A 24,466-nucleotide genomic window follows, 5' to 3' on the forward strand; every position below is an offset into this window, starting at 1 on the left:
CTCTTCACCCCAGAATGCAGACCCCAGGGAAAGATGTCCCGTTCTGCCCTCTACTCAGACCCTGAGGATGAGGTGCCCCAAGCGTGCTTCTCGGGTCACCCCGGCCCCACAGGGTGCCCACCTGGAGCCGAATGCCAGGTGCTTCTGCAGCCATTCTGCACACACTTGCTGGCAGCTGCTTCGTGCCTCTGCTGCTGGGCCTCTCCCCACCCCCATCCCTCCTCCCCTTCTGGGAGTCCCCTGTCTGCCAGGGGAAGGACTCTCACACTGTAAATTCCTAAGCGCAGTGGCAGGGAAGGAGTGTCTGGGAGAGCTTCTCAGAGCAAATGACGCTTTCTGGCTCCAACCTCTGGTTTAAGGGTGAGGAAGCTGAGGACGGCTGATGGGGGTGGGGGGCGGGGAACTGCAGTGGGTGGAGGGCAGGCCAGCAGGATGGGAACCAGCCTGCCCGGGGCCCCTCTGCTCAGGTGAAGCCCTCCCCTCCAGGCTCCCAAGGCTGCTGGTCCCCCTGCCCATCACAGGGGGGGCTGGTCAGGAGCTCTCTAGGTGCGTGGCTGTGGTCCACACTGACCCCTGCCCACTGACCCCTCCACGGGGACCTGGACTCATTAGGTGTTGGGGAGCTGTGGTGGGTGATTCCTGCAGGACGTGGCCCTCACGCTTGGCCCAGGTCAGCCATAGGGCTAAACGTCACTCCACATCAGATACTCTGCCAGGTACAGCCTCCCTCAGGGGAGGTGGAAACCCCAAACTGCTCAGTTACTATGGGCAGGGATCCCGGGGCCACCGGCCCATCTCACTTGGAAACCCACTGAGACAGGGGCTGAGAAAGGGCCTGGATACAAGGCCAGGTGCAGGCCGGGGCCAGAACATGAGCCAGACGCTCCCCCAACCTGCACCCTGGCCCCCACTCCACCCGCAGGGAGGGACTTCCAGCTCCCAGGGCTCCTGCTTCTCCTGCTTCCTTCACTGCCTAGGCTGCCCTTCCCCGGCCTCTGCAATGCACTTTCCTCTCCATCCAGGCTCAACCCTCAGCCTCCAGGACCTTCCCAACCCGCCCCCTCCACCCCCAGCTCTGCACTGCTCTGGGTCCCCACGGTGCCCAGCACAACTTCTGTCACAGGGCCTGGGACACTAAATGACCCCTCTGTTTGCCCCAGCCAGGACTGGGCCTCGTCTGACTTCTTCTGTGGCCCCAGCATCCAGCACACAGCGGGTAACTAACAGAAATGCAGAAACTGCTGAATGAGTGAATGGAAAACTCTGCCAAGGCCCCAAACCAACTGCAGCTGGAAGTGAATTCCCCAAACAGCCAGCTTCCCCAGCCTTCCTCTTCCTGGTGGGGCACCCCTTCCTCAGGGCCGGGTACCCCCCCACCCACTCAACCTCCCCCTCTTCCTGCCCCCCACCCCAGTCTGCCAGCTGGAGACCTGCTGGGCACGCTCAGCCCACTGAAGTATTTCCTTTGGCCCACAGGGCGGTTTTGAAAATTGTGACCTAGTTGCCAATATTTTCAAATCGGGAGATTGTGTAATAACAACCCGAGAAGGCAGGGACCATATCTGCTCACTCAGCATTATAGCCCCAGTGTGAAGCGCATGTATGTGGTGGGTGGATGGATGGATGGATGGATGGATGGATGGATGGATGGATGGACAGTCTGCTTGTCCTGAGAACTGGAAGATCTGACAACACTGGGGCACTCTCTGTTCCCACCTAGCTTGGACCCAGTGGAACAGCCCTCTCCTCGGGCCATACCCTCTTCGGATGGCCCCAGATCCCATGGGTGGTCACCGTGGCTTTGCCTGGCCCTCGGCCCATGAGGATCTGTACCCCTCTCTCCCCACCAAGCTCATCAAAACAGAACCTTCGTATAGCAGACCCAGCCCAAACGCTCCCCTAGGCGCCCTTGCACCTAGAATAACTCATTCCAATCTTGAGATATACCCTCTTTCTCTGTCCCTCCCAAGAACTCTGAGTGAACCTTGCCTGGGACCAGCTACTTCTCCCTTTGCCATGCTCGTCGTGAGGCCTGCAGCCTCTGCATGAGTGGAAGGAGGTTTAAGCAGCTCCACCCACTCCTGGTAGCTCCTGTGCACGGGGCCCAGTGCTGGGCATGGGGGCCAAGGAAGGGCATCCACATCTGGAAGAGGGGCAGCGGGTGTGGGTTGCAGGAACTCCCGCCGTGTCCCCACCTTGGCGGACACTTACTTTCTTTGGGCACGAAGTGGACGAGGCGGCCCCGGACCTTCACGTGGGCGGCTTGGATCTGACACTTGCCGGGTGGTGCCCGTCTGCAGACACACAAGAGGTCATGAGCCGCACCCTGGGAGCCCGCCCCGAGCATGTCCCCCCCGACATCACCTGCCCCCTGCAGCCAGGAAGGAAGGGAAAGGGCTGGTGTGCATTCAGGCCTGGGCACGTGTGCGTGGTAACAATCGTGGCCACTTACGGAGCAGTGACCCTGCTGGTCCACGCCTCCCAGACCCCGAGAGTCCAACCCCAGGACAGGACCCCCCTATAACGGCCTGCCAAGTGCCCGCTCAGCCTCTGCCTGCGGAGCAGGAGGGCCACTTCTAATTCTCAGCATGAAGTGTCCTTGGGATGTGATCAAATGTCACAGTCCTTCTCCCCAGCCTGCCGGTCCAGCTCCTGTAACTGTCACCACAGCCCCATTCCTGCACTTTACCCTGGTTCCCATTCCCCACAGCCTCTGAGAAGGGTTTCTCTCCGCCCCTCTGGTTCTGGGATTTCTGGTGATACAGAATCAAAGGGAAAGGTTAAGTCGATCTAAAGAATAAAGTGGGGAGAGAGAGAAAGCCTCGGGGCTGGCAGCAGAGCTGAGGGCTCTGGCGGCCTTGGAATGTGAGGTTGGAGAGGGCTGGGAGAGAAAAGAGCCTGAGAAGGGTTGCCAGGGCTATGAATTGGGTCTCCTTGGACATCTCTGAGGGGCACAAGTAAGGAATGGAATCCCATTTTAATGAGCTTCTGGCCGTTGATCTGTGAGTCTTTGAATGGGACCGACCCTATTCTGGGACCAACCCACGTGGGTCCAAGACTTCAATGGGTCCCAAGAGCACGAGGGGGAAGCCCAAGGGCTGAAGCAGCCACGTGACCTGGGGTGGCTTTCAGACAGCCCTGGCAAGAGAGGGAAACTGAGGAGGGACGTGGGCCATTCCCCCCAGAGGTTGAAACACAGCCCAGCTCATGCCCTTCTCCAAGCTGCAGAAAGTGTGGGTTTTCCGGCTGCTTTGAACTCCACATAATAGCCACACGCTTCAGACGGACCCAGCTGAGTTTTGTTCCTTAAGGAAATTACATAAAAATTTTTGTCTTGCCAAAGGGTAGGAGATACACCAAAAAATGCCACAGTGTTTATGTTTGGGCGGCAACGATGACCCCACCCTACCCCCTCTGCTTCCCATTTCTTCATTTTCCAAATGTTCTGGAACGGCGCCCCTCTTCAATATGTTGTGGATGCACAAAATTACGTGGATTCCAAAAGAGAAAAATGAAAAAAGGGATGAGAAGGGTCACGGAGGGAGGGAGGGAACGGGGGTCTAGCCTGTTGCTGGCTCCTCCCACCCACGAGACCTTGAGCAGAAATCCCTAAGCCTCGGGTTCCCTCTGTTGCGCGGGGGGCCATGAGCCCAGAAGGATGCGGCACAGACTAAAGGCAACAGTGGGTCTCAGGCAGCATCTGGCATGAATTAGGTGATATTTCCTTAGAGAAGCAGTCTTTTTTCAAAAACTGGAAATAACCTAAATGTCCAAGGGACGGATCAGGCAATCACGGTGCAGCGACTCAACAGAAAATTATGCCGCCATCAGAAAGGAGCCTTCTGAGGGTAATGTTGCAACATGGACATGTTTATACAGAATAAGGATAGACCTACGAAGAAAAATGCAAAGTTTGCGTGTGCTGCTCCACAATGACATAAATCCAAAGAGGGCCGAGACCTCGGGGAGAGGAAAGGAGCAAGCGCTCATGTTTTTCTTGATAAATAGTTATGTCAGTAATTAATAGTTTTGTGCTTTCAGCAGAAAAGTGTGGTCAACAAGGAATGTCTGAGAAGCTGTCACAGACTAGAGGAAGCTAACAGGACATGATGACTAAATGCAATGTGGGGTTCTGTATGCGATCCCGGAGAAAAGGACACTAGGGAAAAACTAGAGACATCCTTTTGTTTTTAAAGTATGGAGTTACCTCAGTTAAAAAAAAAAAAGTGTGACAGTTAATGAATAGTAATGTCCCAATATTGGTTCATTAATTGTGACAAATGTACCATGATAATGTAAGACGTTAGTAATAGGGAAAACTGGGTGAGGGGTATATGGGAAACTCTGTACTATCATTGCAACTTGTCTGTAAATCTAAAACTGTTTTAAAATTTAAAAAAAAGAATTAAAAAAAAATGTGATTGTGGGGTCCATATTTATGGGTCCCCACTGGTATCTTTGGTGCCCTCTTAGCATGAATAGAACTGGACTTTGAGGCTGGCAGATCGGTTTTGAATCCAAGATCTGCCCCTCACCAGCAGTATGAACTTAGCTAGTCACTTCCCCTCTCCAGGCCTCAGTTTTCTCATCTGAAAAATGGGCATATTAACTACAACCACCTTAAGGAGTGGTAGAGAGGGGAAATGAGGTAATGGAGGGGAGGGCTCCCGGCAGACCGTAGGAGCTGAGGCCATGATGGGCGTGGGGCGGGGGGGACTCACCTGGAGGGGTCGATCACTTTGTAGACAACCCCACGTGCCACTGTGGCACTTGGCACGCCCGTTGACATGAAGTACAGCTCCCCTTGGACAAGAAAAGGGGCAAGAAGTGAGAACACTGCCTGGAATACCTTCCCAGCCAGCCCCGCTGCCCCACCTCAGGTCTGAGGTGCACCCCAACCTCAGTGAGCCAGGAGGGGAGATGCTGCAGGTCAGTGTAACTCTCCAGTCCCCAGAACTGGAAACTGAGGCTGAGAAAGGCATCCAGATGTGCCCAGGGGCCTCTGCAGCACAGCCTCCCGGGCTGCCGGCTGCTCTGCCCGGACCCTCCCAGGCTCTGACCTCGGGACTCTTGTCTCCTCCCTGGTGACCCAGCCCCACGTCTGGTCCCTGCCTGGGTTTCATGCCCAGGATCACACACCTCTGAGCACCAGCGGAGGTCCACAGCCCAGCTCCCCACTGGCTGCTTACTGATGACGCAGCCTCCTCATCCCCACAATGGGCCTGCCTCATAGGGCTGTTGTGAGGATGAAAAGAGCATAGAGGAGATGCTCCATCAGTATGAACTATTATTGCTGCTGCTATTGTCATCGTTGCCCAGGGTCCAGGTCCTGCCAAGTCCTTGGGGACACAGTCTCTCTCCACTGACCAGCAGGCGCCTCCCAGGCAAGTAGCAGGGGCAGAGGAGTTCGTGCTTCGGGAGTCTCTAGTGTGAATCCCAGCCCCTGCGTTTGGCCCCACGTGAGCTCCAGCAGCTCCGGGACAGCCCCACGCAGAGCCTCTGTTTGTAGAAATGGAATTATGAGCACCTGGTGCCACGGATGCTCTCGGGGAAATTGAGCTTTCTGCTCTCTCCCACCCCCATCCTGCCCCCTGGCCCTTGTTCCCACAGGTACCCACGCCCAGGAATTAAGCTTAATTATTCTCAGCTTCCAGATGAGAAAACAGAGGCTCAGAGAGGTCAAGTGACTTGCCCAAAGTCACGCAACTGGTGAATGGTTAAGCAGGACTGGAACTCAGAAACATCTGCTGTCCCCAAGCCCACGCTAACGTAGGAGACGTGGTAGCTGGGAGGCCCAGACACAGGCCACATGTGGCTCGTTATGATGGTTCAGCCATGCTAACACCTTCTGTCCTTGTAAGAGGCAATGGAGAGCCCTCCCAAGGATGGGGGTGGGGGTGGTTTCCCCAAGGAGAGGCCAATACAGACAGTGAGAAGGGAGCTTGAAGGAAAGTATGTTTCTGGTGACTGGTGCAGTCAGGGAGGGCTGCATGAGGGAGGTGTTTGAAAATCAAGGCCCAGGAAACCTGGGGAATTCTGGAAGGGGAAGACACTTGAGAGGTGACCTGTGCAACTGGGGTAGACTAGCTGTGGTGGGGAGCTGGGGGCTGGGGAGGGCAGGATGCTGAGTGGTCAATGGCCCCTGACCTCCCTCCAGGAGCACCAGCCCTGCCTTGGTGGGTGGTGGGAGCGTGGCCGGTGGGAGTGGGGCGGGGGCGGGGGTGTCAAGTTGGTGGGGGGAGGAATAGGCCCACAAGGTGTGATGCACCCTGTGGGAGGGAGCAGGGCCCCTGGCAAGCAGGCCCCTGCTGGAGAGTCCATAGGCACAGCTATGAATTTGCATGTGGCTTTGAGCCTTACTTCCCTTTCTGGGCTCCTTTCTGGAGAGAGGCCCTTGGGAGCGGCCACGGTCCCCTCCCTGGCTGTGCAGCCCTCCTTGACCCTATGCTCCAGGCGCTGGAGCAACTCGGAGCTCCCCGCACATGCTGCTCCCTTGGCCTGGGTGCCCTTCTCCATTGTCTGCCTTTGCCTGACCAAGCTTGTGCTTGAGGTCCTGCTCTGGGAGGCCTCCAGGGGCCAGGCTATGTCCAGTGCCCCCCACCCCACGACCAGGCAGGAAAAGTCAGCCTCAGTTTCCCCATCTGTAAAGTGACAGCATTGGACCGGGTGCACCCCAAGGCCCCATCCAGCCTTAATCTGCGGGAAGTCCCCAACCCCGTGCATGGGCGGGGAGCCCCCATGGCAGTACTAAGCCCTGCCCAGGGCCACACTACCCTCCTGGTGTCTGCGGTATGGACTGTCCCTGGAGGACACTGGGCCAGCAGAGGTCCTTGTTTTGCAATTTGCACGTGTCAGAAGATCATGCAGAGAGGCAGAGGCCAGAGGGAGCTGGGAGACGTTTGCTGGCATCTGACCCCCAGGTCTCTGTGCCTTCCGGGGCCACCTGCCCAACTCACCAACATGCTACCCCTGGGCTGTCTGTCTTTGAGGGGCCTCCTCCTGGCTGTCCAGCCCTTGGTGTCACTCAGAGGGCTGAGGAAGGGCCCCCTGGGAACTGGGCTTTCCAGGCCCTCCTCTGGGTCTGGGCTCTGGAGGTGGAGGAGGGTGGGGGGAGGGCATCCTCCCCTTTCCAAAACATGTTAACTCCCTAATGACCAAAAGAAATGGCTTTCAAGGGCCCAGAGGGCTCAGGGAGGGTGGTGGGGTCTGAGGCTGCCCTTTTGAAAATTTAGACTCTGACGGGTATCGGTTCAACAAAGGTTTCCCAGACTCAGGCCTGGGGGCTCTGGGCACTGGGCCCTGCAGGGGACACCTCTCGAAAGGCCCCTGGAAAGGCGTTGCTTAGTAACCTGGCCAAGCATCCACCAGGCCCCACTGGGGGCCCCTCAGCTTTTGTCCAGGGACAATCCGGGGCCAAGGACAAAAGCGGGATCCAGCCTCCATGGTCCTTCTTCCTCTCCCCTCCCCCTCTGCTCCTTGCATTGAAAACACAAGTGCCTGAATGGGGGACCCACTAACAGGCAAGAAAGCGGTGCCCACCACTTTCTGAAGACAACGCGGCTTCATTTATAGGCCCTGATACATTTGCCATCAGGAACCCAGGGAGCTGGAGGTCCCCAGGGAGGCACTCTTCCCCCACCTGCCTGCATTTCCACTATCACAGATCCTTTCCTGGTCCCATAACTGCCCTGGACTCTTACCTGTGGGGTCACACTATCCCTCCTGGCAAGCCTGCCCAGGGTGAGGGTTGGGGAAAGGGAAGGACGGGGACCACTGCTCCCATCTTCCAGATAAGGAAATGGAAGCTCAGATGAGTGAGAACTGACACCGAAGCAAGGCTCAAGCCCTCTGAACACGTCAGTCTCCAGCCAGAAGGTGATTTCAGGCCTGCGATGCCATCCCTCGAATCCCAGGCCAGAAGGACCCATGGGGTGGGGCACAGTCCCAGGCATCGGCAGCCTGGATGGAGAGCCTCAGGAGCGCTCACCGGCCTCGTCCTCCGCGAAGGAGATGATGTGTGGATAGTAGTTGTTGATGAGGCCCGGGAACGCACAGGTCTGGCCACGGCCCATGCAGATCTCATTGTACCGCCACTGGCCTGTCCCCAGGTTCTCTCGGAGGGACATCAGACGCCTGCGAAGGAGGATGGCCTGTGGGATCATGCCTGGCAGGGTGCCCGAGGGAACCCCACCCACCAATCCATCCATCCAATCATCTATTATCCATGCAACCAGGACCATACATAACTTGCAGGGTCCAGTGCAAAGTGAACATTCAGGGCCCCTTGTTCAAAAAGTACTAAAAATTTCAAGACAGTAACAGCAGAGCATTAAACCAAGCGTGGGCACTTCTGAGACGGAGCCCCGTGTAAGCGCACAGGCCGCACATCCATGAAGCCGGACTCAGGTGCAGGCTTTACTGAACACCTGCTACGTACCAGAAGCACAGGGGTGAACAAGACCAGCTTGGTTCCTGCCCCCTCAGCTCAACCCCACCTGCTGACCAGCAGGAGGCAGTCAGGAGCTGACTTCCAGTTCAGAAGCCTCCAAGGCTGGTGCCCAGGAGTTTCCACATACTCTGGAGCTGCCTCCACTTCGGAGCGTGAAATGGAGAATTTGGCATCTTCAGAAAATGTTGATCTTGTCCCCTACTCCCTTCTATGCCTGTCAATCACCTATTGATACTTTCAGGCCCTGCTCGGTCATCCCCTCCTCTGGGAAGCCCTCCTGACTGCCCCTGTGCTGGGCTTCCCCAGCACTGCTCACAGGCTCTCTGAGGCTGGTCTCGAGTGGACCGAGTGTGGGTCTGTCTCCCCGACTTGGGTATGAGGTACTCGCCAACTCTGTTGCTTTGGCCCTGGCACAAAGCCTGACCCAGCAGAAGGGTTTGGGAAGTGTTGGCAAAATTCATTGAATTTCTGTGTTCAGGTGGCTTGGGCACTCCTGGGGGACGGCAGAGGGAAAAAGGAGAATCGGGGTAAAAAAAAGGGGTTTCATCTAGACCCATTTTCCAGATGAGATAACTGAGTCCCAGAGGGAGACCCTAAGCTGGGGGGAGGACCCAGCAACCAGAGGCCCAGGTCAGGGTTCTCTGTCAGCTCCAGCTGTAGATGCACTGGCCACAAGGCCACCCTAGGTCAGCAGCCTGGAGGAGGTAAGAATTCTGCCATCCTCGGGCTTCCTTATTTCCTCTCCCAAGAGACCCAGTTCAGCTGCCCTTACATGGAGAGGCTAGGGTGGGAATAATTAAGAACTGGTGGTCCAGTGGTTAGAATTCCACGCTTCCACTACAGGAAGCCCGGGTTCAATCCCTGGTCAGGGAACTAAGATCCTACAAGCTGCACGGTGTGGCAAAAAAACAAACACACAAACAAAAAATTCATTTCACATGAGGCTGGAAGGGTCCTCAGGTAACCAACAGATCCTTCCACCTTATTAAACAAGCAAAAAAAAAAAAAAACACAGAAATTGAGCACATTCTAGATTCTAAGTGCTGTATGTGTATGAACAGGTCTCAGACAACCCTAGTAAGCAGGTACTATGATCATTTTGCAGGTGAGGAAACTGAAGCACAGAGTGGCGAAGTAAACCGGCTCAAGGTCACATGGCTAACAAGCGTGCCAGGCTTTGAACACAGGCCATCTCAGCGGTACTTTTAAACATCATGCCAGGTGTGTAACTTCCCTGGGCCTCTCTGGTCCTCAGTTTTCCCCCTCTATACAGCAGGAGAACGAGATGGTCATGAGTCTCCGTAAGCTCCCCTGGGGAGAGAGTCTGACCCACAGCAGGCTTGGGAGGTATGTTCTACCCCCTCTGAAACCTGTTTGGGGTGTGACTCATCCCAACCCCTCTCCCAGACACACACACACACCCTCTAGGGGCTCAGTGGAGGCAACACTGCCATAAAGCATGGCTCCACGGGTCCCACGGGCAGACCCCAGCTGGAGCCCCCTCTCTCCAGCAGGGTGACCTCTCTGGCCTGTTGGCGCAACGGCAGGTCCTGGCTCACAGGAGCCAGATGGCCCCGGGGCTGTCAAGGGTGTTGTACATTCCCCCACCTTTCACCTCTGCAGTCCCTGCCCCCTCAGAAATGTTGTCAGGCCACTTACCCGCTCATGAAGTCTCCGAAAATGTAGAGGCCGTTCAGGTTCGGGTACTCGCAGCCCCGGTACACGTAGCCCCCAGTGACCGACTTGCCCAGTTTGTGCGGGTAGGCGAAAATCGGCAGCACATCATCTGCAGAGGCGGGAGAAGCTGGGTGAGTCTGCGGCCGGTTCCCAACAAGGCTTCTTGGGTGGTCCTGAGTCTTGCTGGGGGGGGGGGGGAGGGGAGGGAGGAGGGAGGGGAGGGAGGAGGGAGGGGAGGGAGGAGGGAGGGGATGGGGGGAGGTTCCCGAGAGGGCCCCAGACAGTCAACCAGAAAGGGTGGTGTTTCAAGTTTGTAAAGCGGGGGGAGGGCATGGGTTTGCGCGGGCAAGGAAGTCCCGGTCGGGGGCGCGGTTGGCCACGGAGGGAGGCGCGGGCGCACAGCCGTGGAGTGGGGGGCAGATTCGGGGAGACAGATTCTCGAGGGCGCGGGGGTAGGGGGCGGGGGGCGGTCACCGAGGGAGGTGTTGGCACACAGCTTGCGGTCGTAGCACTCGAAGCCCTCGCGGGCGCGCCAGCCGTAGTTGCGGCCGCGCTCCACCAGGTCCACCTCCTCGAACTTGTTCTGGCCCACGTCGCCGCAGAAGAGGCGCCCGCGGCCCGCGCCCGACGCCGGGTCGCCGCGGTCGAAGGAGCAGCGCCACATGTTGCGCACCCCGAGGGCGTAGACCTCTGGCCGCGCGGCGGGGTCGCCCACGAATGGGTTGTCGGACGGGATGCGGTAGAGCGGGCCGCGCTCGTTGCGGTTCACGTCGATGCGCAGCACCTTGCCCAGCAGCGCCGACCTGCGGGCCGGGTGAGAGAAGGAGCCGGCTCGGGCACTGCGGGGCAGGTGCGGGGATGGGTGTGCCGGGGCCCGCGGTCCACGGCCAACCCAGGTGCAAGGAGAGCCTCGGCTGTGCGGCCAGAGACCCCAGGTTCACGACCTCCTCAGCCACTTACCAGCTGGGTAACCTCATTCATTCATTCGACATTTATGGGGCACCTTACCAAGTCCCAGGCCCTGTCCTAAGTATTGGGCATACATACCATCTATTGCTTTGTTTCATCCTCACAACGAATCTTTTAGGTAGGTGGGTGCTATTGTGATCCCCTTTTTACAGACGGGGCAGCTGAGCTCAGAAAGGGCATAAAACATTCCCAGGAAATGATAGGACTGGGATCCAGCCTAGGCAGCCTGGCTGCAGAAATCCAAGCTCTTTACCACACTTTCTAATCTCCCCGGACCTTGGTGTCATCCACTGTGATATTAGGTGGTCCCTCTCTTTCCTGCCTACTCACAGGGCTGTGCTACAGGGTGCAAATCATGCCAGAAAAATTATTTCTATTTACAGCTTTCTTCCAGCACCTAGCACAGTGACTGGCACGTAGCAGGTGCTCATGAAGTGTTTGCTGAGCGAATGAATGAACACCTGCAATCAAAGTCAAGTGCCCCATACAAGAGTACAGGCCAGGGCAGGGAGACGGGAGAGAGAGCACCTCAGATCTGAGCAGGAAACGGGAGGCTGGGGTACTCGCCATCTCTCTCATACACCCCCAGTGCCATCGCAGCATGTCAGAGAGCCAAACAGGCCTCAGAAGCGGTTTAATTCACCCCACACTCCACACACACCACCCTGATCTCAAAGATGAGGGGGACAACTTGCCAGGTCCCTCAGGCAGCTCTGGACCGGAAGCGAGGCCACTCCTCGGCACCGTGCAACATCAACTTCTGGAGCCCTTGGAGCGAGGAGACCTCAGGATGTGCCCTCCAGAGCCACGCAGAACGGGGTGCAGCCCTAACCTCCATGCAGCCCCTGGGGGTGAGCGGCTTTTGGGTCTCATTCATCGCATAACAAAAGTGACACATGATGGAACCTGTAACATGCTTAAAGATGTACGCCCTCTTCATCTGTGATTTTTTGATGCGCTTACTTACTGCGTGGTTTTCCCCAGCTGTTAGCATTTTGGTGCACTCCCTTTGGCTTGCTTTTCAAGGCAGGACTGGCTGGTCCGCCCATTTGATGCAACTGTGTACCCCATCATTCTCACATAGCATCAGCACCCAAGCTTTTCCCTCCTCATTAAAGGTACCTCACAAGTATTCTCTTTCATGATGATAAAACGCTCTCCCCCAGTAGATGTCCCACAGTTAATCCCCTATTGCGGACTTCTAGGTTTTGCCCCAGTGGGTTCCTCTCATACGCTCCAGTCTGCTCACCACCAAGCTACAGATTACTCCCCGGAGCCCATACGCCACGCACCAAGCTTTGATACATAAGTGGGCAAAACTCATAACAGCAAAGTAATGTTTTAAGTCCTGTCCAATTATCCACAAATCCTTAATTTCTATTTTCTCAACTTCATCTCTAAATACATCCCAAACATGAGAACGCTGCAATGATTCTTACACTGTCACATATGAAAGCACAAGTCACAAATTGGGAGCACTTTAATTACTGTAATCAACGGCATACTCGCTATTTTTACTTTCTGGGCTGAGGAAGGTTTTGTGATTTTGACTAAGAGAATGGCGGAGGCTGCCCTGAGACTCCTGGATATCCTCATCTATATGCACGAGGGGTGTGTGTGTGTGTGTGTGTGTGTGTGTGTGTGTGTGTGTGTGTGTGTGTGTGTGTGTAAGGAGAGGAATGGTGGCAGGCCATCTACTCAAGTCCAGAAGTGAGGAACTGAAAGCAAGACTATGCTTCAATTTCTGGGCCATCTTGGGTGACCCTTGGGGCAGAAAACCCACATGCCCATCCACACAGCCCTGCCCCAACCAGCCCACACTCCCCATTAGGTCTGAAAAACACCCTTTTCCTTCCTCTGGCTCCAGCAGGGCTGGGCAGACTTCAGAGAAAATCTGATCTTCCCAGAGGCTCTGTGATGTCACCTCTCAGGTACCCATGACAACGTGATCACCTTTATTCTTCATGACTAGATAATGATGATGATGAATCCCATGGGGATTCTTCTTCTTCTCTAACTGATGAGAGGAAGTGACTGGGTTCCCCAGCTAGCTAGCTGCAGACTGAGCTGGGGTCCAAAGCCCTTGCTACTACCCTACACTTCGTGGCTGAGGAAGTAACCCCCCCTCCAGGATAGTATGTAAACTAGGCGTATGTAAAACAACCCACCAGCCAACCAAATCAGAACATACTTGTTTTGGGCATTTCCAAACTTTCCAAAGGGGTCTCCAGCCATCCCGCCATCTCCAGTAAAGATGTAGAGGTACCCATCATCCCCAAAGAGCAGCTGGCCCCCATTATGGTTCGAGGCTGGTTCTTCAATCTCCAGGATTATCCTAAAAGAAGATAAGCACCCCGCCCCCCCAAAAAAAACCTCAGCCAAAACACAAAACAAGATCACAGCAATAAAACCTCCTGTCTCCTGGATGCCGTTTCATAGTTGGAAAGACTTTTCATATCCTTTATAGCAGGTGATTTTTATAAGGATCTGGCAGGCTGGGCAGGAGGAATAATTCACGCCATTGTGCCAATGAGAACCGAGAGGCTCAGAGAGGTTGAGCAACTTGCCCAAGGTCACACAGCCCGTAGATAGCAGAGCTGGGACTAGAACTCAGGACTTCCAGTTCTGGTCTAGTGCTTTTTCCACTCTCCCCACAGCTAGCACCTGCCCTGTTAGGATCAAGCGAAGCTGTTGACCCAATCACTGGCACAACTGGTTTCTTCGTCATCACAGCTACCCACACGCCAGCCACTTAAGCTGAGCACTTCTGACACACTCTCTCATTGATCATGTGCCATAGCTTCTAAGGAGGTGGGCTGGATGGTGTGGGTTGTGCTCAGTCACACTCATTCCTCAGCAACCTCCTCTCCTGCCAGGGCGGAACCTTCCACCACACTGCCAGCCAGCTGGCTTCCGGTTAGGGGCTTGCCAACGGAGGATGGAAGGCAAGGAGAAGGGAGGGGCCACATTCCCCTGGTTTCTGGTGCTGCCTCCAGAAGGGGTGGTTGCAGGAAGGGCAACAGTGGCTGGCAAATAGGGACTCCTGGGTTTCCACCCAGACATCTGGGTACCAGGAGGGGCAAAACTCAGAAGCACAAAGATGCTTTTGCCTTTTGTTCCTCTAGCTTCTCACAGGAACTCATCTTTAGGTAACCTGACCATCCCCTTTTCCTTCTCCATGCCTCCCAATCCCTTTGTAGTCAACTCCTTGTACTAAATTCCCTCTGATCGAAATGCTTAGGCTGGTTTAGGTGTTCCAGGATTGGTGACTGACTTGCCAAGCCCTTATTAATACAGATGAGAAACCCGAGATACAGAAATGTCAAGCAACTTGAACCCAGGACTTTGGACCTTCAGAGCCAAGACCAGAAGCCTTTCTATTGTGAGGCCAACACACACGACTTGGTAAGTCATACACAACCCCAAACTCCAGGTCCTCCATGGAGAGGACAGCTCAGACTGTCGGTCATCCATCTCCCATTGGGGTCTCAGCCCTGAGAAGAGAGACTGACAGCTGACTCAGGCAAGGATGGTCACTCCCTCCTGGCTCTGCCCTGAGCCAGCTGTGACTACTTCTGCCCCTGCAAGAGTCAATTTCTTGGCTTGTACGTGTGAGGTCCCCATAGAGCCTTTGCTGAACCCTAACTCTGCAATATATTCATCTGTTTATTTTGTGTTCCATCTTCAGTCTTCATCAGGAATCAATATTTAAAAGTCACCATTGAAGACACATCCACTCTGTCCCTCTCTCTCCCCTCTGTGAGATCCATGTGATAAACTTGGCCTCTCTTGGAGAACTGGTTGTGCAGCCTCATATAAGGTAATGAGAATTATGTTTTCTCCTTTTGCCCTGGCTGCCGGGAAGCTCACAGGCAAAATCTACATTAGACCTCACATTAGCCAGCATATTTAACTCCTTCTTTTTATAAGTTCAATGTCAAGAGTTTACAATTTTATTGAATGCATCATGTGCTATTATTTGTCTATTTGCCCTCAGATCAGTCCTGGTCCTCCCCTTACATGCTCCTCTACTTCAGGGGGCCAGCTCCTGAAAACTACATTTCCCATGCTCCTCCGCTATGTGGCCTCCAGCTAGGTTCAGCCAGTGGAAGGCATTGGCCAGAGACTGGAGGGCGGAGAGTGGGGAGTAGCAGGTGGAGAGGCAGCAGTATTTCTCTCTCTCTCTCTCTGTTTCAGGCAGTGTCTTGGCAGTCCCTGACTCCAGCTGGCTTCAGCTCCCCCCACCCAGGTCCACCATGGTTCTAGCTTCCACCAAGTGGCCCCAGCTCAGGGGCTCCAGTAACCCCACTTCTCACAGCCCAAGAGACGGAGGCAGCTCCTTCCAGTTGTTAAACCCAGAGTTGCCTCCCTTCTTCTCCAGGTTGCTCTTTCATCATTTCCAACACCCGAGGAACTAATTCCCAGTATCAAATTCTGCCTATTTGAGTTACCTGGTACAGGATTTATTTTCCCATTGGAGACAGATTATGCATGCCCTTCTTGCCAGGCTAGGTCAAACCTGTTTTGAAAACAGTTGGGGCATAACTAATACCCAGAGAGCAGGCTGGGTGTTGAGAGGAGCAGAGACCTGGAGGCAAGGAACAGATAAAGCTGTTGGGGGAGGGTGGGGAGGAGAGCAATCTGCCTGGGGGGCAGAAGGTCCAGGTGAGGAATAGGAGGTGGGGCCAGGTGAGACTGGGGCCTTGGGGCCATAGTGCCCTGGTAGGAGCAGTGGGTTGGGCCTGGGAGGCAGGCAGACAGACCAGGGTTCCAGCTCTGACACTTCCTAGCTGTGTGACCTAACAGTCCCATCACCTCTCTGAGCCTCCACTTCTTGTAAAATGGGGCTGTATGAGAACCAAATGAAAGGCACCATCTAAAGTACCTGATCCAGGAGTTGGACATGAGCCGGTGATGTCTGTTTGGCAACTACCCCTCCCCTGACCCCAGAACAGGGGGTTTGGCCCCTCACCAAGCGTGACATTCAAAATATTTCACAACTCCTGGCGGGCGCAACTCCAATTGGCCATGTGTGGTCACGCCAGGGCTCATCCACGCTCGCAGCCCCGCCCCTCCCGCCTGGGCTCCCGGGGAACCACCTCTCCGAGTCGTGGTCCACAGCGTTCATGTCATCCTCTGAGACCCTGAACTCGCTGATGCGTATCCACTCGTGGAAGCCCACACCCACTGAGTAGTAGACGTAGAGCTTGCCATTGTGCCGGAAGCGGGGGTGGAAGGCGAGGCCCAGGAAGCCCCGCTCGTCGCCCTCCCAGGGCGAGGTGAGCACGGCCCGGCTGATGTTCAGGAAGGGCTTCTCCAGCCGCGAGCGGTCAGGCAGGTAGACCCACACCAGCCCCAGCTGCTCGGCCACGAAGAAGCGGTGGGAGCCGTCCTGGGCGTGGACCATGGCCACGGGGTTGCGCAGCCCATTGGCCACCTCCTCCAGACATAGCTGCAGGCAGCCCATGGCGTCGGCCACCACACGGCCCAGGTTGGAGTTGAGGTTCTCATTGACCAGCAGGTACGGGAAGCAGTAGTCCGTGTCGTCCAGGGACAGGTAGCGGCAGAACTTGGCACGGTTGCCCTCCAGCGTCCAGAGCTCGCGGTCGGGCGACAGGTGGCGGAAGAGGCCCCGGCACGACTGCCACAGGTCCAGGCAGTAGTCCTCGCAGAGCCCGGGCACGGTCCTCAGGGGCGTGGACGGATCCTCTGCGTCGTAGAGGTGGGCCGCATACGGCGAGCATTCCTGCACAGACAGGGACGGCTCAGGGATGCTCTGGGGTGGTCTTAGCAGCTATGTGACCTCGGGCAGGTCATCCCATCTCCTAGAACCTCAGTCTGCTGATCTGTAAAATGGGAGGACGCCATCTGTCCATTACCACCAACTGTCTCAACCACAGCAGCAGCTACACAGGGCCTGTATCTCCTCGCCTTCATTCCTTCTCTCTCACCTGATGCTTCTGTTAGAATAACCACACTATTACCACTACTACTAACATGAGCATCAGGAGCTAATCTTAAGCACCTACTGTGTGCCAGAAAGGATCTGAGGCATTTTTATACACTTTCTCTTTTAATATGCTGCCTCTGCCCTATACCTCCATGATTCACTCCACTTCTTAAATTTTTAAAATTAATTAACTTTTTTGGCCACGCTATATGGCACGCAGGATATTAGTTCCCCGACCAGGGATCGAACCTGCATCTCTTGCATTGGAAGCATGGATTCTTAACCACTGGACCACCAGGGAATTCCCTCACTTCACTTTTTTTAGATCCCTACTCAAGGGGCACCTCCAGGAAGTCTTCCCTGACCACCCAGCCACCACCTCCGTTCCCTCCTGGCCTCTGACTCGGCTTAAAAAACAAAAAGAACAAAATCTTAACATTCCCTGATATTATTATAAAATCAGTGTGTTTACGTGTTTATTGTCTGTCTTCCTCAGAACCTAAATTCCACGAGGGCAGGAATGTTGCCTGTCTTGGGCACTGCCGTATTCCAGAGCCTGAGACCATGTCCAGCACATAGGAGGCCCACAGTGAATACCTAGGGGTTGTGCTGAGCACTGACCCACCCTGACCAGCCCTTAACAGGGAATAAGGGCTCCTCCCTCCATTATTCATTTAATCATCACAAGGGCCCATGAAGGGGGGCTTCCCTGGTGGCGCAGTGGTTAAGAATCCTCCTGCCAATGCAGGACACATGGGTTTGAGCCCTGGTCCGGGAAGATCCCACATGCTGCAGAGCAACGAAGCCCGTGCGCCACAACTACTGAGCCTGCGCTCTAGAGCCCGCGAGCCACAACTACTGAGGTCCGCGCGCCTAGAGTCGGAGCTCTGCAACAAGAGAAGCCACTGCGATGAGAAGCCCACGCGCCGCAACGAAGAGTAGCCCCCGCTCGGCATAACTAGAGAAAGCCACGCGCAGCAACAAAGACCCAGTGCAGCCAAAAATAAATAATAAATTAATTAATTAATTTTAAAAAAAAAAGAGCCCATGAGGGTGAGAGTGCTACAGATGGGGAGACCCAGGTGTGGGCCCCCCAGTGTCACCCAGCGCCATCGGTCAACATGGAGGATCTGGGTTTGGTCTCAGGCCAACCTCATCCTCCCAGCACCGGGGAGGCTGGTGCATGTACACGTGTGAGTGCGTTGATTACACACATGCCCACATGTCCCCCTGACCACCGGGACCCCCTTCCTCCATCCCTTAGTCACCTTGGGCTCAGCCCCTCCCAGGCAGGGCCCTGGGGCTGTCCTCTGCTGCCAGAGCTGTTGTTCTGTGACACAAATGAATCAGGAACCCCCCCACCCCGGGCACCTCTTCAGACCTTCTTGACCTCACTGGTCCTGGGGTCTAACGTCACAGGGCAAAACCCAGCAGCCGTGGCTCACCCCTCACCTCCCACCGAGGGCATCCCCATTGATGAGACGCTTGGGACCCCACTCATCTCCCACGTGGGCCCCATCCAGAATGTGGGGGAGTTAATGCCTGATGTGACAGACCTTTGGCCCCTGGGAAAAGGGAGCTGACAGATAACCTGCTCCGCCTTCCTCCCCCACCCCCCGCCCCAGGACAGTCCTGATTCACAGTTTGTGTGGTTTTCTTGGAACCCCAGTCTTGCCAATTCAAGCATCCGTCACGTTTGGCAGCAGCCGACTCGCAATGGCATTCTCGACTGGGCTCTCCCTCTGCCCCTGGCCACGTCTGCTTACAGCGTCCTCTCACCATAATAAGGGAAAGAGCCATGAGCTTTGCCCCGGGTTCTGCTTTCTGGCAACCCAGGCAGTGGCAACAAATGTGACCAGGCCTCTCCCAGCTTCAGGCTCCAGTGCCCACCACCTGAGAGCTGAGAGCCCCCCAGAGCAGAGGCCTCAGCACCCCAGGCTCTCTGAGGGACTCCCTCGGCTAGAGCCTCTGACCTGAGCATATGTAACTGTTATGAGTCCGGTACCCCCCGCCCACCCCCTGCGTGAGCTCACCAGGCCAAGGCCCGGTCTGACTCAAGCCTGGGCCCCCGAGGCATCAGGGGATGCTCTTCCCACAGCAGGGGAGGCACAGACAGGCACACGCTCCGCCCTCACAGGCAGGGTCAGGCTGGGTTCCAACAGGAGGCCCTCAGGGGCAGAGGGTGGCAGGCTGCCCTCCTGACCGTGTTCTCAGGCTCCTGGCCAGGGGCCGTTCCCTCCCTTTACACGACTGGGGCTCTTAGTCACACCACGGCCTGTCCTCCTGGCCCAACTACTGCTACTGTGGGGCTGAGGGCCACTTAGTGACGTGCTTGTGTTTCTGGTCAGTACTGCCCAGGCCCAGACAGGGAAAGCATTTCCACATGTTCCCGACGGCCAGGCCCCGGCCTCTGTGCAGTGCCGCCTCTCCCACGGTTCCCCTGGGGCCTCTTGTGAGTCCAGCTAGCAGCCGTGGGCGGACCAGGGAGGGTCTGTGTGCGCACACGCCTCATTTAGTCATTGCGAGGTAGGGTCATTGTGATTTCTACTGTATAGATGAGAACCTGAGACTTCAAGAAGGCCAGGTGCCAAAAAGTGGCCAAGCCGAGGCTCAGACCCAGGCCTCATGAGGCCCAGACCGGGGCTTTTCTCAGATTACTCAGCAGAGTTCCATTCAACAAGCGTTTACTGGGTACCGACTCTGTGCCAGGCACTGTCCTCGGCTCCAGAGACACAGTGGGGAGCAAAACAGACTTCTGAAAGCCAATCTGAAAGCCTCCACTCATCCAAACCCCACCCAGAACTAGAGATGGAGCAGGGAGGGCCTCCGGGGAGCCAGGCTGGAATTTCAGCATCCATGCGTCAAACCCACTGGGTCCGGCCAACCCTTACTCACTCTTACTTACACACAATACAAACCTGGTGCCCAGGCCTGAGTAGTCCAGAGCAGGAAATGACAAGAGGGTGCAGCGGTCGCTGCTCGCAAGGAGTTCAGTCGGCAACTAGCCTCACGGTGGTCAGTGAGGGGGAGGCAGCAGAAAACCCATGGAAAACCAACCCGGTATCACATTGCTTAGCTGTCTGGGCCTTTCAGCACAGGGGCAAACAGCCTGCCCACATTATTGCCCCGAGGTTGCCAATGTGCCGTCACTGACACTCATGACCCATGGTCCTGGGTCCCGAAGGCTTCTTATGTCCACCGTCTACTCTTGAGGTGGACCAAGTCTATTGTTTTTTGGTTCCACCACGCAGCTCGCAGGATCTGAGTTCCCCGACCAGGGATTGAACCCGGGCCCTCAGCAGTGAAAATGCTGAGTCCTATCACTGGACCGCCAGGGAATTCCCCAGGAAGGCTGAGTCTTTGTACACAATATTCTCTTATCGGACGTTCCCTCCTCGCCCACTTCTGCATCTGGCAAACTCCTATTCATGACTCAAAGCACAACTCAACAATCTTCCCTTACACCTCTATTCTCTCAGGGCCCTGATCCCCCAGCCCTTGTGGATGGTCCTACAGCTCTCTGTCCGTATCTCAGACACAACACTCACCAAGCTGTAATTCTGTAGCTTGCAGTGTGAGCTCTCCACTTCTGCTGTCAGCTCCCCACTGTTCAGCTGGTCTGCTTGACTAGGACTTAATTACCTCTTTGTGTGTCCACCCCATAGGCTGTGAGACCATCCAGGGCGGGGACCCCAGGGCCCAGCACATGGTGGGGCTTCAAGAAGGCAGGCAAAGTGATTAAGAGAGGGGTTTTGGAGTCAGAGCACACTGGAGACTGAGTCTACCATTCCCTGAGTGACCTTGGGCAATTTCCTTAACCTCTCTGTGCCTATGTCTTCATCTATAAAAGGGGAAAAAATTCCAACCTCATAGAATCATTGGGAGGAATAAACTGAAATGATGCATGTGTTTGTTGAAATAATGCTCAGACAATACGGACTATCAAGAGGCAACTCAGTGTCCCCTCCTCCAGGAAGGCTTCCCTGACTTTTTCAGGGTAAGTGTGGCCTTTCTCACTATGGCTCCACAGTCACCCTTGGGAAGCCTTTTGGCCATTCTGGTAAGTGTCTGTGTGTCTGTCTCCTGAAATGAACAAGGGAACTTTTGAGACTGAGCTTGCTACTGGCCAACTGCCTCTGGGCCCAGCACCCAGCATAGGGCCAACTCCTAACAGGCTCCGAGGAAATGTCTGCCCAGTACCTGAGCCTGCAGAGCATGTTTTGCACAGACTTCTATCAGAAACCATGCTTTGATGATTTTAGGTACTTAAGGAGGCCGTCTCAGTTACATGGGAAGTTCGCTATGTGGACTGGCTCCCATCAATCTGGGACCTGAGCTGCCATGTGTCACAAGTTGTCTCTTCTCCTCCTGATGACATAGGCATCAGATGGACGAGGGCAAAGCCCCAAGAAAGGGTGTGAAGGGGCCAGGAGGGACTACTGGCCTCTGGCTAAGGAGCCATCCTGGGCATCTAGAGGAGTGGTGGGTGCCAGATAGGGGCAGGTTCAGGGGGGGACTTGGGTGTAGGCATGGTTTCATGGTCTCTCTCCCCATCTGGAGTCCAAGCAGATGTGGATCCCTGAATGCCGTCATTGACTGAAACTCGTAAATAAAGTACCTTGGCCACGTCCCCTCGTGGAAATCAGGAGGTGCTGAATCCAGACGCAGGCTTGGCTTGCAGAGAATACCATCCCCCATCTAGCATTCTCCTTCCCTCCCTCCCACGAGGTCCTGGCAGGGAAACTGTGATCCAGCCTCGGGTGTACTCTCCAAGCTTGCTCCAGACATGAGGTCACTCCCAGAGATGCCTGGGGCGAGATGCTAGTGGCCCTTCTACCGCTGCTTGCTCAAGGCCAGGCCGTACTGGGAAGGTTCCCAAGGAGAGAGGGAGCCTCCTGCCAGGGGAGGGGTAGCAGGCCTGAGCCTTCCCTTCTCCCTCCTCAGACTTGCACACCTTTGGGCCCTGCTGAGCCTGGCACATAGTAAATGCTCAATTAAAAAAAGGGGGGTGGATGCACGTACTCTGCTATGTGACCAGGGTGGGAAGACCAGAAGATCTGCCCCAGGAGTCCCCAGGCAGGTGAGCTAGGGGGACACTTGACCAGACCATTCCGGCTCCCCTGAGATGCACAGTGTAGGTGCTCAGCAGACTCTGCCAAAGGACAGCTGCCCACCCCCTTGCATTCTGGAGCTCCCCAGGGTCTGTCCCCTTGTCTGCTCCCAGCCCCCCCTTATTTCTTACCCAGATGGCTCATTCACATGGCAACGATCGTGGTCCAAGTGCCACCACTGAGTTGTGTGACCACCAAGCAAGTCCCTGCCACTCTGGGTGTTCCCTGAATCAGCCTGTAGGCCCCACTCAGTCCCTGCTCAGGGCAGGGCAACCAGTGGGGACCAAGGAAGCACTAGAGAAACCCAGGCAGAATCATCCACTGAGCCCTGAGTATGTGTCATTTAGTCTTCATGGCAACCCTGGGGGGGGAAGCTAGGGTCGCCCCTGTTGTAAACACGATGCAACTGAAGTGCAGTGATGACCTGCCCAGGGTCGCAAAGCCAGGAAGTGGCAGAGCCAGGATCGAACCCTAGTATGTCTGGATCTAAGCCAGCCCTCTCGCTCCTCCCATCAGCGCCTGCCCCTGCCAGCTGAAGGCTACGACTCTGTGCTGTGTGGGCAGGACCCCTCCACCCATGGGTCCTCCCACTGTCCAGCTGTGGGGCCAGGGCCAGCCTTAGGACTTCTCAGCCTCCACCCATTGCCGGCCAGGGCTTCTGCTCAGGCACTCCGGAATCAGGAAAACGAACAGCTAAGGCACAGTCTGGTGCGAGCAGAAGCGGGAACTCAGCCCCCACAGGGGCAGAGGGGTTTCACCAAAGGGATCTCACTGGGGTAGTCTTGGAGGATGAGAGTGCCTATGCCTACGCCGGGTGGGAGTGCCATCCCGGGAAAAGGGCACAGCACAAACCAAGGTATGGTCTGGAATCACCTGGGACATCTCAGCACCGGGGGTCACCCAGGATCGAGCACCAGCGCACGTCAGGATCCCGGAGTACTGAGGGGCTGTCAGACAGCTCCTCCAGGTTGCGGGAAGGGCCCTCACTGGGAGAAGTGTGCCCCCAAACCCCGCGACAAACCCAAGTCCAGCGCTTTGACCATGCCCTCTGCAGGGGTCTGCGGCTCCCATCTCCCCGGGGGGCAGCGCAGGGGAGCCCCGAGCAGGACAGAGGCTTCCCACCCTGGTACTCCAACAAGGGCAGGGCTCTCCAGGGCCGCGGCACTGGGGGTCTTTAGGCGGTGCCAGGGCAGAAGAGCCCCCCAAACTCTGAGGGAGTGATGACCTCATCAGGAGGGGAAACCGAGGCCCAGATAAAGCCCAAGTCACAAAGCTAATGATGGCAAAGCCCGGAGCCATCCCAGGATGCCCGAATCTCTGCCCCGTGCCCAGTTACTCCTGCGGGGGTGGGGGTGGGGGCTCGGGTTACAAAGCCCGCCGCCCACCCTTGATCTTGTCCCAGTGGGGTTGCCAGAGCCGACCTCCCATCTAGGAACTAGGCCCCTGGCGCGCGCCGCGCGCGCCCGCTCACCTGGCACAGCAGGTCAAGCGCGTAGCCGGCGCACTCGGCCCAAATCGCGGCGTCCACGCGCGCCGCCAGGGCCCCGAAGCGCCGGGCCAGCGCCGCGTCGTGCTCGGGAGCGCAGCAGCCGAAGGCCGAGTACTGCGCGCAGAAGCGCAGCGGCTGCGGGGGCCGGAAGGGCGGCCTGAAGTCCAGGCACTGCGGGTGCGCCGCGGCGCCGAGCGCCCGCAGCGCCAGCAGCGCAAGCAGCGTCCAGACCCCGGTCCCGGCCCCGGCCCGCCGGCCCGCCATGCCGCCGCCCCGCTCCGCCCCGGCCCGGCCCGGCCCGCGGAGGAAGAGGCGGAGGGAGGGCACCCCCGGCCCAGTGCGGCCCACGAGTAGCCGCCGGCCGCGCCCTGAGCGCCCGCCCCTCGCCCCGCCAGCACCCTCCCGGGGCGCCCGCCCCGCAGGGCCTGGGGTTTGGAGACCTCCCCTGCTAGGAGGTCACCTCTGGTCGGGGACGTCCCGGCGGGACTGAAGGAAGAGGGGCGCGGTGCAAAACTCGGAACTCGGCGCAACCTCTGTTCCCGCCGTTGGGGCAGCCCCTTCCTCCTGGACCTGGAGTCTTTCCAGTTACGATGGCAGTGACCCGGCCTCCTGGGGCCTGGGTGTGGACTGTGTTTCCCGTTGCCGTCTGGGACGCAGCTGGCCCCCACCCCCGGCGCTTTTTAGCGCAGGACGTGCAGGAGCCCCCAGCCAGAGGTTTGGACCCCTGGATTCCCGGTCCTACCTCTGACTGGGCCAGGGGAGGAACACGATGGAGCCAGTGGTTGGGAGTGCTCACAGAATCACTTAAAAATGGGACTGCA

General features: G+C 56.6%; 1 protein-coding gene across 5 annotated transcripts in view; it reads right to left on the reverse strand.

Annotated features, from left to right (window-relative positions):
• The window catches only part of HHIPL1 (HHIP like 1), a 29,172-nt gene extending 5,248 nt beyond the window's left edge, over nt 1-23,924 (reverse strand). For 2 of the 5 annotated variants that reach the window (XR_010940817.1, XM_067725996.1), the window contains exons 1-9: nt 23,628-23,924; nt 16,195-16,841; nt 13,287-13,430; nt 10,601-10,929; nt 10,109-10,235; nt 7,988-8,133; nt 5,368-5,499; nt 4,722-4,803; nt 2,212-2,294 (exon numbers count right to left, since the gene is read on the reverse strand). Coding sequence is in view for 4 of the 5 variants with exons in the window: in XM_067725996.1 (XP_067582097.1) it covers nt 2,212-2,294; nt 4,722-4,803; nt 5,368-5,499; nt 7,988-8,133; nt 10,109-10,235; nt 10,601-10,929; nt 13,287-13,430; nt 16,195-16,841; nt 23,628-23,909 (1,972 nt within the window). In the remaining variant the exon portion in view is untranslated. Of the gene's footprint in view, nt 1-2,211; nt 2,295-2,469; nt 3,462-4,721; nt 4,804-5,367; nt 5,500-7,987; nt 8,134-10,108; nt 10,236-10,600; nt 10,930-13,286; nt 13,431-16,194; nt 16,842-23,627 lie in introns of those variants that run through there. The other 3 variants (XM_067726018.1, XM_067726010.1, XM_067726027.1) reach the window with 3 other exon arrangements.
• Nucleotides 23,925-24,466: the final 542 nt, after the last annotated feature.

Source organism: Pseudorca crassidens, chromosome 1 (assembly GCF_039906515.1).
Source record: "Pseudorca crassidens isolate mPseCra1 chromosome 1, mPseCra1.hap1, whole genome shotgun sequence".
Classification (NCBI taxonomy): domain Eukaryota; kingdom Metazoa; phylum Chordata; class Mammalia; order Artiodactyla; family Delphinidae; genus Pseudorca; species Pseudorca crassidens.